This window comes from Lissotriton helveticus, chromosome 2_1 (assembly GCF_964261635.1).
Source record: "Lissotriton helveticus chromosome 2_1, aLisHel1.1, whole genome shotgun sequence".
NCBI classification, from domain to species: domain Eukaryota; kingdom Metazoa; phylum Chordata; class Amphibia; order Caudata; family Salamandridae; genus Lissotriton; species Lissotriton helveticus.
In genome coordinates this window covers 1138586223-1138602941 of record NC_136059.1, presented here as the reverse complement: position 1 = coordinate 1138602941, position 16719 = coordinate 1138586223, and the positions used below count along the sequence as shown (strand labels likewise).

Below are 16719 nucleotides of genomic sequence, written 5' to 3'. Positions count from 1 at the left end.
TAGGAAGGTGGACGAGGAGCAGCTCTAGTTAAGACCTAGAGTTCAAGTGGACAAAGAGCCACCAGAGAAGGTCACATCCGCCAATTCTCTTCCCATGTATAAGTGAATCTGTTGAAATTACCTATCATGCCACAGAAAATCTGAACTATCATGCCACAGAAAATTTGAACACCAAATCAAAACCTGCAACCAGTGCTACATACATGTCTAGGAAAGAAGTCATCACCATATTTCCTTCAGCGCGCTAATGCATGCACTAATGGTTTGCCTCAAGAGATACTTCTTGGTTCTTAACGTACCTAGTCCTAGGGGAAGCGATTACAAAATGCACAACATCCACAGAGGTGTCTATGGATGTTTTTCTAGAAGTGATATGTTACAGAACTAAATATCACAAGATGAGCAAACTGCTACTAGGGCATAAAAAAATAAGTATCAATGATCAGTGCTTTAGTGACTTTGCATGGGGAGTATGTGGGACACACTGGTGAGAGAAGGGGGAAAAGTGAGTTTGAAGCTTCTTTGAAATAGATCAGAAGATAGGTCTGTTGTCTGTGATTCTGTAAATACGCATGCTACTGCTTAAAAAGCTGATACAAAAAAAACGACAACTGCTTAGTCGAATCCGTGGTCACTTTTTGACGACCATCTACACATGTCAACAGAACAAATGGAATGCAAAGACACACACGATGACATATGCCTGAAGACAACAACGTTTATGTGACTGTAAGTATTTTTTTTTAAGATAAACATTTTTAATGTTGTAAATATGATGTTTAGAGGAATGAATTTTCCTTTGGGTCAATGTTGAAGAAATCTTCATTAGAAATAAACCGATAAATAATCCAAATCTTCAAAAAATGTATGAAACGACTACATTCTTTTAGTTGGATCTGTTCAGTGGTTTTTACTTGGTAGACATGTAAATAAAAGAAGATCAAATTGCTAGACCACAAGGAAAGACCAATTGCTGTAACCCAATAATGTCCATCCTGGGAACAAATAACAATGTGTGATGAAATTCATAGATGCCCCGATTAAGGGTAATTTTTTGTAATAAATAAATGAGGAAATCGGGGCCTTAAAAAATTATCAACTGTGCAAGCCAGCTTTCGACAGGGCTGGGTGTATTTTCCAAGAGATGAATAGACAGTTGCTCCATAGAATAGTTGCTTCTTTAGCAACTCGGAGTAAACAGCACCAAAGTGATCAAAACATTTCTGCCACAGGGGAGAGAGCACCTTAATGCGAATACAGAATCCAGAACAAATAAATGCCAAATAAGCCGGAGGAATCACTGAAAGCTGATATGACACATGGAAGTGACGCATGGATCACAATCGGCAACCCAAGTTGAAAAGAGAGCACCCATCTCGTTCCAGAATTGGCAAATTTACAGCTTCGCAGCTAATACTGCATCCCCAAGTATTCCACAAATTGTGGCTGTAGCAGTAATAAAAGCATTTCACGTTTATTACTCAATGCACACATTTGTGTACACGCTTAGTACAAATTACTAAAGCATACAATACAGATAATCAAAGGACTATGAAGAACTCTCAGTTGCTATCCTTAAAGTCATTGCTTACATTGCTTATATGCAGTACATGTCTTATTTGAACTTCCATCTCTCCATAGAGTATGATACCTAGAAGGTAAGCACCATGCAACCCCTTAGGAACTGCACATTTTGAAGAGCATCAGAAATGCATACTCCAGACCTCCTATTTTAAAGCCCTTTCAATCCATGAGCAACAGGGCAATTCCAAAAAAAGTTAATTCCTGACATCTGAAGACAGTGGCAAGCAGCCCTCTGCAAACACAAAATCAAGAAAAGATCTAGAAAAGGCATTATTGTGCGCATCATCGGAGGCCTCTGATATGGACAAAATGTGCACCAAATGGCAAACCGTTGCTCTCAACTCTACACCGTTCAAGGCACTGAAGAGAACAATGGGTAGTGTATGCACAAGACCAGAATCTATGCCTACCGAGCAGACAAACAGTAGAACCGCAGTATTGATGAGGTTCAGAAAGTCTGAAAGGTTGATACTGAGCCAAGCTAACTATCTGCATCACTAACATTTGAGAGGAGAACACAGAAGAAGAGGTCTGAGCTAAAGTGTAATTTTGAAATGTCTGAATATAAACCAAACCTTTAATATAAATCAAAACTGTGGGGTAGTGATTCCCACATTGGCCCTAGGGTTGAAAGTTTTGGGCTTGGAGTTCTGTCACTGCTAAGAATCCAATCGATCGCTCTTGCAGTGTCTATACAAATGTCTTCATATTTGGTCAGCAGATGGGACACACATAACCATATGAAATATTTTTCATATAGCTGCCTAATTTAAGAATCAACCTAAATTAAATGAGTTGGAGGACTCCCTTGATCTTAAGATGTCCTTCTCATGTCAAGAGGGCAAGGGAGCAAGGTGTAATGGAAATTCATCAAGCGAGCGGCAGGTCGCATTTTGCAACAGTGGCTAAAACCAAGTAGGATGAACCAGACTAAGGTTTATGTTCCATTGTGGACAGGATTCTATCACTGATGGTGGCTCTACAACTATGTCTAGTGTTCCTAGAGAAGACAAAGCTTTTCACTTCAACAGAGGATTTTGTCGATGAACTTTGCAGTTTCTTGATGGAGAGGAAAAAATACCCTGAAGGCCATAACCTTGGGCAATAAAGTGCCGCCCTCACAGCATGCCATACCTACACGTAGGATTAAGGTGGAAGTTTATGTGGGCACTCAAGAAATCACGTCTTGTGAACATTCCTCATGAATCGCCAACTGTTCCTTCAACTCTTTTCTTACAAATGGACTACTGCTCATCCTTCATGGCGCTGGGTAAAACATCCAAGAGATAATATGAAACCACAGCAAACCACACTGACACTTTTATTTTAGTGCCATCCATATTTTCCAGGTTCATGTATTCATATACTGTTATGTAATGACAATCATCGAAAAACATTAGGGTTTCAAAAGAAAAATATATCTATATGAAAAAGAAAACTTGACAAGTATTTTTTACAATAATCTGCTCGCAAGAAGTGAATATGATCGCTGTTCCTTGAACGTTGGTCAGCTTGAGGCTCTCAAACTTATCAAGGGTTCCTGTTGATGGCCACGGCCGGAGAATCACTGACCAGAAGGAAAAAGGCAAGCATGAATGTGGAATACTGCAGATGAAGGTATGAGATGATCTGTGGGATTGTCATAGACCATTAACTTTTGTTCATCAATATAGGGATTCTAGAAAATCATTCTGGTTGACCACGTCCACTATGCGGACAGTGGCAGAGTGCACCGCATTATAGTCAGGAATGTCAAAGGTTTATACTAGACCAAGGTCAACTACTTCAGGAGGTGCAGCCATATGACAAGTGCCTGTTTTCTAAGTTTAAGAAAAACATTCTAGCAGGGAAATTGAAGACATGACAGATACTATCTGGCACCATCTGGTGGTAGTAACTGCTTCATCATTACTAAACAGGCCAGGCTTTCTTTGAATCCTTTAAATAAATGATGGAGCAGGAGCTCGGGTCCCTGGAAAAGTGTGGGGCTTCAGGAACTAGGCTCCCTATGCCCCTCCGTTGTGACAGCCCACACAGCAGTTAAAACATTATGCAATATACTATTTGACAGTGTTAACAAAATAAGTCATTGAACTTGCGTAGACCTGGCCATGGAAGTATGGGGCAGGCAGGTCAAGGAAATGCACTAGCCTCTCACAACATGGAAGAGGGCAGGAGGTGGAATTGGTTGCCAGATTAACATGGGCATTTCCACAGAGATCTTCCTACTTGCTGCAAGTACACTTGCATGAGAGGTGCTCTATGCGCCTCGGCCACATTAAGGACACTATGTGGGCCTTACCTTTTCCTGCTGTGGCCGGAGGGACCATTGGGCTGAGCCGGATTCATCACGGCCTCATGGAGTGTGGGGACACCTGCTGGCAGAACACGCACACTTCTTCTGAATGGACGAAACCTAGGCAGAGAATACACCCAATATGAGAGTCTGCAAGGGACAAAGGCTTAGTGCAGAAAATGCACTGGTTGATGGTAGGTACACATGGCATGCAGGATTAACTTTTGTGAGGCACATCACAGGTTTGGAGGTCGAGAGATACAGCTTTTAACTGATGTGAGATATTTTAACACTCTTCCAACACCTACTACTGAATGAAAACTTCATGAAGTAAGAAAATCGAGACACCTAAAATAGAAACCACCATAGGGAGGAACACGCCACAGGTCAGTTCAAATGGATGAGGAATAATGCGTGAAGTGCCTAGTGGTGTCCTAAGCCCATCTGTGGCCCAAGTACTGCACTGTTCAGGCATGGGCCATTTTCTTTAACCTTTTGTAGAAGTATTTTCTTGGGCCTTTCCAAGTGACAGAATTCAGAACCTGCGGATGCAGCAGGACTGAAGATTAAAAGTGCGTCTTCTCGCTCTTGCAGATTTGAAGGCTAACTAAACGCACTGCCTAGCAAAGCACACTTAAAATGAATGAAGCCGAGTCATAAAGTCAAAACAAGCATCGAATCTCATTACAGGCAAACTAAAACTACCTATTCCCTGCTGAGGGTCCCCCATAAAATTGCGAACCTTTGCTATGACAGCACCCATGCAAACCTGGATGTTCCTAAATGGCATCTGCCTGAAGGCACAGGATATGCTAATGCGGATGTACTTCTTCCACGAGTCTATTCAACCAGTAGAAAAATGCACTGGCACCCTAACCTAGGCTGGTACTAACCGGACAACTCTAGTGACTTGGAAAAATGACAAAGTGGAGTACTAATAGATTTAAAAGATAATTCCTGATCATCTCTTGGCTTTGCATTGACGATTAGCAAACATACCTTAGGGAAAAAATTGTGATCGGAGAAAGATGATTAGTTGCCATCGTAGATAAAAATCCTGTTTCCAGAAACTTAGTTGCAAAAGAGAGAATCTGTCACTTTTAAGAAAAACCACAGGGGTTGCATGGCTCATAAATTTCTTGAGGTAGGGCTTTTATCAAGCTGATATGATGTCAGAAAGAGAAATACTTTTTAAGAAGACATCCAAAAGCTAACACGTAGTTTACAAGAGTCTTTCATTTAGCAGGTCATTTTGTTGGCAAGAACTGAATCACCGAGTGCATACAGGCTACACATAGTCAGCAGCAGTATGCACCCCAAGAACCAGGGCATGAAGGAACCTAGGAGACTTTAGGAAGAAGTGTTTTCAGGATCTGATGCAAGAAAAGGATTCCTTCTCTTAAGAGAGTGGTGAAAGCCTGCCAGTCTGCCTCCATGGAAACACTAGTACATGAGGATATGAGCACCAGAACAGGAAAGGAGATAAGTGAAAAAACAAAAGGGATAAATGAACTCAAACTTTCTATGGAAAGAAAATCACCGAAATACGGCTGTGCAGGGGATCTGGATCAGATGTGGGGTGATCCGAACGAGGGACGGGGAGGAGAAGTAAGGGATTGCGCATACATGGGTGCCATGTGACTTGGTCTGAGGTCAGTAGGCAAAGAATACTAATGAAAGCAGAAATTTACTATTCTGAAGCCTACCATTCGCATCACAGCTCAGACAAATGTTGAAAAGTCGAGCTGACAGCAGCAGGTAACGAGAAACATAAGTGATTTGTAAACCCCCGTGTGCTTCACACCGACTCAGGGCACACAGCAGGAAGCAGAGCAGTGCTGTTCAAGATTTTTGGGCTGCCACCCAAAAAGACACAGAAACATTTCCTCAGTAGTCACAATATATGCAAACAAAAGCAAACATGTTTTGCGTGCCACTTAACTCCATGTGTTTTTGCTGCCTCTCGTGCCATTTATGTTGGCACTTTGTGTTCTGGTACTGGCAGGGAGGCTTGGCATCAGGTTTTCTTTTTCATTTTCTCACTCGCGAGTCCTAGATCTGAGTTTCTCTTGTGCTCCTGGGTCCATAAGGAACAATGTGGAGGTAGTCACGTTCAGGTGTGGTACTAGTAGATGAGCATCTCTGGTAGTTAAAGCATACTTTTTACCTAAATATAATGTCTGGCATGATGCCACCCACAGCAAAGAGCCGGTTTGGCCTTCTTGCAATACACAGAGGTGGAAGGGCAGCGTTCTGGTGCTTTTACCGATGGTACCAACAACTGACCAACTTCAATTTTTTTACATGAAATTAAAAACACACCTTTTAAAAGATACGATCAGAAGCCTAGTGAACTGCACTCTTCTTCACACTCTTGCCAGCTTAAATTCCAAAAGTCAATATGTGATAACAAGACTTTCAAGACAAAAAAGCAGAAATCTAACTTTATGAATAATGACTGGGAACAGCAGAACAAGAACGGACAAGAAAGCAACGGTGGCAAGTAAAAACACACTGCACGGCACGTGCCAAGTAGTGAAAACAAAATGACCAAGAAATGAAGTTGGATGAGATGTCATTTGTGTAAAAAAAGTGTCAGATCTACAGTTTCACCCTGTTTTGATGGGCCTGACACAGATAATACACAAAGAGGCGACTGAAGTAGAATAGCTTGAGCCACCTGGAGATTTGCTTTTTAAGTCACCCGGTGCTGCCATAATTAATTCTCAGAATGCAGGAATTGGCTGCAACTTTCTTGCTCGGACATACAAAAAGTTTTGCTGATCAGGTTGAAAACTAACGCGGAGCTCATTTATGCGGGCCCTGTTATAGTTAACCTTAGGCATCCTGCCTTCTTTCTGTTTGCAGATGGAGTATAAAATGACAAGAGTGCACATTACCATGCTCTGGTGCAGTGGCTCTAAAAGACTGACGCCTGACCTTTATATAGGCTGAGCTTATGGTAGTTAAGGCAGTCGTAGGTGGGTAAAGTCCTTCAGACAGGGACGTAGCTATCAACAGTGGAGCAGGTGCAGTGGTGCTGCAGGCCTGGGGTTTTCAGGGGCCCAAAACACCCAAATGATGACTTTATTTTACTCTCCAATCAGTAGATTGGGGTGAGGGGAATTTACCTGGCTTGCACCGTTGTACCACTGCTACACCACTACCTTCTGACACCCATCCACATGGTGCTTCTGGCCTTCTCACGCACAAAGCAGACTGTTATCAACCAAAGAAAGTTAAGTATGTTGTTAAAAAGGGAAGCAAACCTCCCTTCCTGCAGTATTTTAAATGTAGCATGATTTTATTTTGCACAGTGCGAAGTTCTAGTGCTTTATAACTGGTGGACTTCACAGGATATTTCCACATCCCCTGTACCTGCTTCAGACTCTCACAGGCTAGCCTGCAATATCACACTGAGGGTATCCATATGAATGGGAAGAGTGTGTTATCTGATAATGACCAGAAAACATGTATTTGAGATGTCTAAATCCATATGTTCATTGAATCTGCTGCCGAAAAAACACTGGGTAAAAAAGAAGACATTCACCTGTTAATTTTCGAATGCACACCTTGTTAGATCCTCATATTCTAAGCAGTGGAGTTGTGGAACTTATCAATGGAAATTTAGATTACTCACAGATCTGTTAATTATCTCAAAGTTAAATATATTTTGAGAGGAGGGACAATCTTTGCAGTGTCCATATGCCAGTTACCAACTGTACGAGGAGTTCAGCCACGGAATTAGAGTGAACTAATACAAATTAATATTTGTAATCAGACCGGAATGCATTAGAATGAAGGTGAATGGAGATCCGGAACTCCAACAAGAACAGGAAGAAGGCCATTAAACGCGGCAGAAAACATGCTCCAGTACTTCTACAATTCACAGACAACGAAGACACCATTTGAGCTTTAAGGATCAACACACCCATTGTTTAAGTACCAGCCTTTTCCACTTTTTCCGCGATTGAGTTTGCTCTTCCACAGGATTCATTTCCATGCCCATCTTGCCCTTCTCCCATCGTGACATTATGTGATGCAGAAAGATATCCTGGAGAATAACATTCTCTTCACTAACTAAGACGATTTTCTTGGCGTTCATTCAAAAAAAGTACTACATTGGATGCTACGTTTCCAGTTCCATCCGTTGACATCAATTTCCGAAGAACGCTCCATTTACGTGCAATCAGCTTCTCTTTTGAAAATTACAAAAACATGTGTTGCGTATTTTTGCTCTGTTGAAAGTGACTTACTCGGTATCAGACATTTTTTTTCATATCGCTTAAACCGCATGGCCACTCAAGCTCTTTGCTTCTGAGGAAGAGAAGATCTCATGGTAAGCAGAACAGAGAGTATTTAAAAAATTACTCGAAATATTGAAGCTGATCATTTATAAATAGGTGGTATTAGGTTGTGAATAAGGCAGCAGTGAGTCGCTGTTGAATTCTGTCACAAAACTCCTCTGCAACCGTGAAATTCCCTGTGTCGCAGATATGATAAAACCTCACTATACTGTGAACATGTGTTGACCATCAAACAGTGGATCACAGAGCATTTTACTGCTTTTGATTTTTGCTTAGGTAGTAGATGGTTGTTTGGAAAGGGTCAGCAAAGCCATCTGGATGACCTCAGGGCATCTGAGTCATAGCAATAGTGAAGTGGGTGGATGGTACTGACACCCTTCTACAACTTGGGCAACCAGCAGGCTAAGAAGCTAATGAAGAGACATGAGGAATAGGCTACATGGGTGACAGAAGAGAGGGCTTTACATAAATGGAGTCCGTGAACCAGAATTTCGCTACAACCCGTGCGAGCTTCCTGTAAATGAAGAAACAGATGCTTTGACCTTTCCCATCACAGGATAAGACTCACAAGTTGTAGCTGAACAAGACAATGACCAGAAACAAGCCCACGTTTCTCCACCATGTTTGTGGCCATATGAAATCCTCCTCCGCGAGGCCCAGCTCTGGGGCAAAAAAGGCTACACGCGAAACAATGACACTTAACAATAAAAATTCTGCAAATAAAGGTTTCGGGTTTTACTCAATAAACTTCATAGTAGCCATTCAGTAACCAACAATTCTGCAAGCCGTCAAAATATCACTTTCCAGGAAATCCTAAAAGCTCTTAATGTCAATGTTAAATGCACACAATCAAAGGGAAAGTTGAATATGCATACCCACATTAAATGCCAAGAGATTGCTCCTGTTTGTGCAATGTCAGTGCAAAATCCAATAGTCACCACTCTCTAACTAGAAAGGAGCAATTTGGTTTGCAAGTCTTTTGAGAGATACTTGGACGTCACTCCAAAATCAACCGTGTAATTTGCGCTGTGCCATTTCTGAATTTCAGGAATAAGCAGCGAACCAGTGTCTGCCCCATATACAACTACATCCACTCAAATGATGTGCATACATGCCAATTAAAGTACTCGGGTATTAACTATGCAGTAGCATGAGCCATAGAATAACCAATGTGACCTCTAAATCACTAGTGAGCCACAAGGGCCCTGACCCTGCTGTTGCCTGACCTTTGGCACTGGTGTGTCTGTCAGGCTAACTCAAATGGCATGTTTGTGGGTAAAACAGAATACTTGGACATTTTCGCAGAACTTGCAAAATTTTGTAGGGCATTCTAAAATGACAAGGTAACGTTTCATGCTGTGGGAACATAAAATCCCTCTAAACCACAGAGTCTGCCCAACATGGCCTTGGAAAGCTGGGTGGCGTGGTAGCTGACCGAGTGGCCAGTTCTTAAATAAGATCAGAGGTTGGCACACGCCTGTTTCATCTCTAAACATATCCTCAATATTCGGGCTCCAATTCTACCCAGGATTGCCGCATACAAGAATTAACTAATGCATGAATACAAAAAGAACGGAACCACGGATTAAAATCTAGGCAGCGTCCATTTGACCTCACACAGGCCTTCCAAAGAGGAACCAGAGTATTGTTTTTAGTAATGTGCAGTTACTAGCAAAGGGGGCCTGGTACTGTCTGCAAGCAGCTGAATTTTACCTCGCTTGGAACCGAATGTTTCATTTTGTGGGCTTTTGCTTTCCAAGTGCCTGCCTCGGCTGCGAAGTTACCTGAGTGACTTTCCACACATTGTGGATGATGGCAAACTGGAAGTGGTTGTGGAGAAGAGGTGCTAACAGGAGGCAGGTAGCATGTTTTTCACACCTTCACCTCCCCTGTTAATGTATGCAGTGGCTCGTCGGAGGTATGTCATGTTAATTTATGTAAGCACACCTGTACCCGGCTTGGAGTCAGGTAACCTGACGCTCGCCAGGATGGGAAGGCGGCGCTCCCTGGATGCAGCGACCCAGGGGCCCACGAAGGGGCAAATGTACTTTTGTAGACATCAGCAGCTTTTAATAAACCAAATACAGATGTCTGTTTTCCATAGAAATCAAGGTGTTTACATGTTCCAATCTGGACTGACTTAACTAGCAATCAAAAGGGAAGATCTCACTCGGAGTAAGCAGTTGCTATATATTTATTTATGCACAACCCCAAGCAGATATTTTTGCCTACATTATTCATGTATCCAATTCGTTCTTTTTTTGCTGCAAAAACAGAAAACTACCTTCAGAAAAACCGAGTTTACTTCGTGGCTGGAAAAAATAGCTTAAAAAGCGAACCCTTGGGACTAATTTGCTATGTTAGGATGAAGAAAAGCAGAAGCGATAAGTGCAAAAATACGCAGATAAGAGTGTCTGCTCGCAGTACACTGAGTAAAAGGTTCGTCATCAGCAACTCCCACAAAGGCAGCCTGGGAATGGAAGTGCTGCAGCTGCAGTTCGCATGAAGTGCTTCCTCGGTGTCTGCACAGCCCGGACCTCTGCAACAATCGAAAGGTCAATGGCTCGATTATGTTTAAAACAAATTAATTGAAAAACTCATATAACGGGGAATTTATTGGAATTAGCCTCTCATCGGTGTCATGAAAATAAACAAAGGAAAATTAATGATTGTTTTTTTGTCTGGCCAATTGTTCATTTCAAAATGAAAGAAGTTGTCTCCTTCAGGCTGGGTTGGAATGGTATAAGAAATTGGCCCGTGCACCCTAAATAAAAAGTAGCCCAGATTTGCAGATTGTGAATTTAATCAAAACACTGCTTCATTGTTTTAAGTGTTATAAAAAGAAGGAGGGGGTTCCCCACAATAGGCATGCTTTCTTAGCTTCACTAAGATAAACAAGGGAAGTAATAGAGGCTGCTCAGGCCCCCACTGGGCATCTGAACTGCACAGATACAGCCACAGCCAGTATCGACCACCACACTGGCCAAAAAAGGGGACCACAGCTGGAACTCGGATACCGGCTAATTGCCAGAGTGCCCGCTTTACTAATCCGACTCTTCCTTCAGGTACAACACTTGGCCATGTCTTGTGCAGGCGTCCCACTGCCGCATCATCACCACCACGGATGTCAGGTCACCAGTCGGCAGAGTTCTGCGATTAGTTCCCGATAATGCCCTGGTTGCATATTGGAATGGATTCCATGAACAAATCCTTCTGCCTCAGAATAGTACATCTAAAAGGCGCTCGCCATGCTAGTCGTTCTTGGCTTTGTGGTCCTATCTGCAGGACTACCAATCAAAATGGGCTTCTTTTGGAGCTGGACAGCAGGGACCTGGGTGGTCACAGCAGTAGTGGCCTGTGCTGGAGGAGGACTATTGGCCATCAAGGTGGCTCTGTTCCAGGTGTTGGCTGCAGCAAGGCTCTGCTGAAGGGACATGCTACTCACCATAAAGAAACATGCTGCACTGCAGAAGGGTTCGGACACGGACAGGCTGCTGGAGGTCTCTGCTGAAGGAATCGGCTGCTTGAAGGGTCTGCTGCAGGAACATGCTGATAGAGAATGTTCTGCCACATGACCATATATGAGAGGGCTCTCCTAATAGAGGAGGTTACTGAGCGCTCTCTTTACCAAAACATGCTGTTGGAAGGTTCTGTTACAGGAATATGGTGCTACATTGCTTTGCTACCGGGCATGCTGCTTGAGGAGGCTGATGGGGACTCACTATACAGGCACAAGCTGCAGAAGACATGTTACTGAGATAGGTTGCTGGGGTGCACTATTGCTGAAGGAGGGCTCTGTTGCAGGAAATTGATTCAAGAGGCATGTACTTGAACAGAGAGGTACAGCACTCTGCCTGCTGTCTGCAGAACACACCTGTCAATGCACTCATCAGACTTACAGCAATTAAGACAGGTAGGGACTAAAGGGTAAAAGCAATTTGAAGGACACATCCCATTTATTCCACTTGCGTGTAGCCAGATGTATCAGACATTTATAGAGCAGTCTTTTCTCTCTAAACTTAGCCATGGAGTTAGTGGCGGCAATAAGCAGGCGACCTGTGCTTCTTTTACGAGCCGCATTTGTGGTTATTTCAGGTTTTGGCACTTTTAGTAGCTCCTTGTTCTGGGGTGGCAGGTAAATGCCAAATCAGACACAAACAAATGCATGCAGCTAGTTGACAAATAGAGCAATACAAATTTTCCCCAAACAAATTTTGACAGGTAATACTAGTCAATGCTGTCCTATCAGAAGTTCATCAGACCACCTAACTCCGCCCCTAATCATAAATATTAGCTTTTTGCATCTGCAGGGATATGGCAAGTTAAACATAACTTGCATTGGGACTTTCTTATCCAGATGCAGTGATCAAAAAAGGCCAATGGGTTGGAAACTCTATTTGGGACCATGTGAAAAAAATATTTACAATTGAGGCACATTTAAGATGAAGCCCTGAAAAAACTGTTAAATGACAGCAGCGCCTTTGCAGTAATCTTTCTCCCTGTGAGTTACCTCACTTCTTAAACGCTCCCCTACAAATTAAAGGTTATCTTCAGATTTAGGCTTTACTGCTAAGGACATTTATCATTTGATAACCCTGATGATGAACACGTACTAGTTTTATAGTTACCGTTCATGTCAACAGATTGGAAAAAGCCCAGGAATAAGGAAAAGCAAAAGGAAACACATATAATGCCCCGAGGGGCTAGAAACAGGTGTATCTGTATCAGTGTCAGTAAACAACAGAAGGGATTCCACCTGAGGTCTAAGACAAGCCTTTTTTTAAGCACGCCTAACTACGTAGCAATCTGTTTTTTAAACACCACCTACCCACCTTTCTATCTGTCCGTCTATTTATGTATCCACCCATCTGTGCATCCAAACTGAGTGATACCTGCCTAGCTCTCTTCCTAAATCTATGTGTCTCCTTAAGCATACACTTCAAAGTGTCTGTCTGACGTTCTATCGGTCTATCTAGTTATATGCCCTAATGTGACTACCTGTCTCTCTGCCTGTCTATCTGTATGTCTCATTGCAACTGTATGTCTGTCAATTTATACTCCTCATTGTGCCTGTATTTCAGTTGATCTGTCTTCCTGGCTATGTGTCTCTTTTTGTCCACTTGACTACTGTCTATTTTGCTATATGTCATCCCTAAATCTGCTCGATGTATGTGTACCTATCATCTCTCTAACGATATGCCCACTTTTCTATCTACGTGCCTACAAATCTGAAGGTCTGTCTTCCACCTGCCTTCTATGTCTTTACCTACCTGTCTATGTGCTTTCCTATCTGTGTAGCCACATTTCTGTTTGGCGTTCAATATCTAGCTACCTCCTGTGTTATTTACATATCAGTGTGTGTGTATTTATCACCAACATCCTCATTCATCTGTCTATCTTCCAATCCGGCAATCCTTTATCAGTTTATCGTCCTTCGGCATATATATATGCCGAAGGACGATAAACTGATAAAGGATTGCCGGATTGGAAGATAGACAGATGAATGAGGATGTTGGTGATAAATACACACACACTGATATGTAAATAACACAGGAGGTAGCTAGATATTGAACGCCAAACAGAAATGTGTCTATCTTCCAATCCGGCAATCCTTATATATATATATATATATATATATATACCGAAGGACGATAAACTGATAAAGGATTGCCGGATTGGAAGATAGACAGATGAATGAGGATGTTGGTGATAAATAAAATATATATATATATATATATGTCAATCATCCATCTATATAGATCTGTTTCTCACATCTGTTCTGTCTGCCCCCATATATACTCATGTATTCACCGTATCTTAAGCAGCACTCTACATTCGCATCTCACCACTTCCACATTGGTGTAATGAATACATCTATTTATCTCCAGCTGACAGCTACGTTTTCAATTTATAATGTTTTCTTACAGATTGTTTCTAGGGGAATACCAAAGCAAACTACGCAAGTAATGCCTACTGGCAAAGACTATCTGGTGGCAAAAATCACCTGACCATTTGACAACACAAGGATCTAACAAACTGCCTTGACTCCTAACAAATGCATTCAGGTCCCCCACGACAGTTTTATATTTTCTTTCTGGCATTTTTAGCAACATACTCAACCAAATCAAGAGGACCAGGAAAGAAAGCCAAAGGGCTGAGCAGAGCGAGAGGAGAAGCATGGTACTGGGAATCGATGGAAGGCAGAAAGGAAAGCAAAAACAAAGTAGAGAAACATAAGCACAATAAAAAACATTTAAAGAAAGAAGGACATTGACGATGTATTGGATACCTTTGCGAGTATCAGAATATTACATACACAGCTCCATGACAAAGGCAGCCAGAGAGAGCTATTCCGCAAACATGAGGAACAAAGGAAGAAAGAGACCAAAAAGAGAAAGGAAGAGAGGTATAGTGAGAGAGCTTGATGAAGAAAGATAAAAGGAGGCGAAAAGAGATACAGAAAAAGAGAGAGAGAGAGCGAGGAAGCAGATATGGGCGAAAGACAAGCAACAGACAAAGAAAAGGTTGGAGAAAGCACCCCGGGAAGTGTCTAACTCTTTCTATCATCTGTAGCCCACAAGCAATCACTCCTAGTAGTTCAAATGCATTCAATGGCCTGGGCAGCGGATACTTACTTCAGACAACATGTACGCAGTGACTGCAGAAGGACTCGCTGGATTGAAAACATCTAAGTGCAGTGCAGACCCACAGTAACCCTGGGAAAGTGTAGAGCACCAGTCACAAAAATATAGATGCTTGGACCTCACCTAAGTACTTGGATGCTTTTGGCTTGTGTTTTCATGCTTTTTTCGCATTTCACTTTGAAATAATATACTTTTATTTACAGCACCTCTATTTAGAAATGATACTCAGAATTGATTAGGCTCAAATAGGGCCACAAATTTCAACAAGACGAGATGGAAGTCATCAATGGCTCCATTCTATGATCGCGGGGGTCCTAACTCTGCGCTCCCTCTTTAGTAGGCCTCACACGCCATGTTCACTAATAAAAAAATATTCTTTCTGCGGCCTGAACACATCACATATTTTCTTAATTGTCTTCTATTTGCTGAAATGGACACACCAAACGGAAAAACCTTCTATATAAGATGCTTTCAGACAATTTCTCACCCCAGATTGGCGTTTGAAACTGAATAGAGACTTGAGGGTTTTATGCCATATATGGCTTTATCGTTAATGATGATAGCCATTTCAGAAATTGACATATTTGCACATCATTTGGAAAAGACTTATAAGTTGTATAACATAAAGCGAAATAAAAGGTCTGTAAAATGTGTGCAGTCTGTCAGGGCACTCAATGGCAGGCATCTAAAGGACTAATGAAAGGGCATCATTTTTAGCACAAACTTTTAATCCTCTTTCCCTTACGGAATGTGGAACAGACTAATAGCTAGAACAGCTCTCTTCTCTTCTGGCCTCCTTTCAATGTCGTCAAGTCATTTTTTTTTACAAAAGAACAAAGGACTTAACCGTGTGAGAGGAGCGGTAGTGAATAGTAAAGTTAAATATTTGTAACAAGCTTTAGTGACTGGAACAGTGACCAAAAGGCAATAATGATTCCATAGCGGTGGTCAATATAATGAATTGAAAACCTTTCAGAGAAGTATTCTTTAGAGAGAGGTTAAAATGCACTCCCTTTCTGGCAGTCAGAGAGAGCTAGTGCAAGGAGATTCTATTGACTCAATATATCCCAAGAACCTACAGAACCAATTGGGGCGACAGAAGTTTCGTAGTTGCCATGGCTAAGCTGTGAAACTCTCTTCCCTCTCAAATTACAGCAAGCCCTACTTTATTGTCATTTAGGAAACAAATACAAACATGGCTCTTTAATTAATAGGTTTTTTCATCTAGGCCATACCTTCTGGAGCACGTAGCACCGAGACACCTATGGCTATTTGCGAGCTTTATAAGTTGTTATAACATAACATAATGTATAAACCCAAACACCAACCTCCAAGGCAGGCTCTTTCTGTGGCAGACAGTTTTTTTTTATCCATATGGACGGCCTTACTACTGGCTGTGCCATATGTACTTATTTCACTACACCTTCCCTCGCCACTGCAAAAAGTTAAAGGGGTTAGGGAATGTATTGCATTAGAAATATAAAAAAGGGAATCCCGACCACATAAAGAAAGAAAATATAAAACAAAAATGCAGCCAATTTCATCTAATGAAGACACACACACAATCATATAATTAAAGCAGCCAAGATAGTAAGGCAAACATGAATATAAAAATATTATTACCTGAATTGAAAAACAATACTGTCACACAACGGAAGAAATAAAACAATAAGCAAACAATAAAATAAATGGCTTGCCAAAAAAAGAAGATAAAAATATAAAATTATGCAGCCAGTAAAACAGAGAAAAAGTAACAAAGTTATTTTGCTTTAGAGATCAAAATGTTTTTTTTTCAAGATAAGTTTACAAATCCAATGAGTGGTCTGACTGGCCTTTCTGAGCTACTTACATGATCTCGGATAGTGAGATATGTAGATATACTCTTATC

General features: G+C 41.7%; 1 protein-coding gene across 6 annotated transcripts in view; it reads right to left on the bottom strand.

The window, feature by feature from the left end:
- BNC2 (basonuclin zinc finger protein 2) overlaps window positions 1–16719 on the bottom strand; it is a 1233205-nt gene that overhangs the window by 43186 nt on the left and 1173300 nt on the right. For 4 of the 6 annotated variants that reach the window (XM_078675980.1, XM_078675981.1, XM_078675978.1 and 1 more), the window contains one exon: window positions 3887–4000. The exons of the other annotated variants lie outside the window; for them this stretch is intronic. In XM_078675980.1, coding sequence (XP_078532106.1) covers window positions 3887–4000 — 114 coding nt within the window. The remainder of the gene's footprint in view (window positions 1–3886; window positions 4001–16719) is intronic. 6 annotated transcript variants of the gene reach the window in all.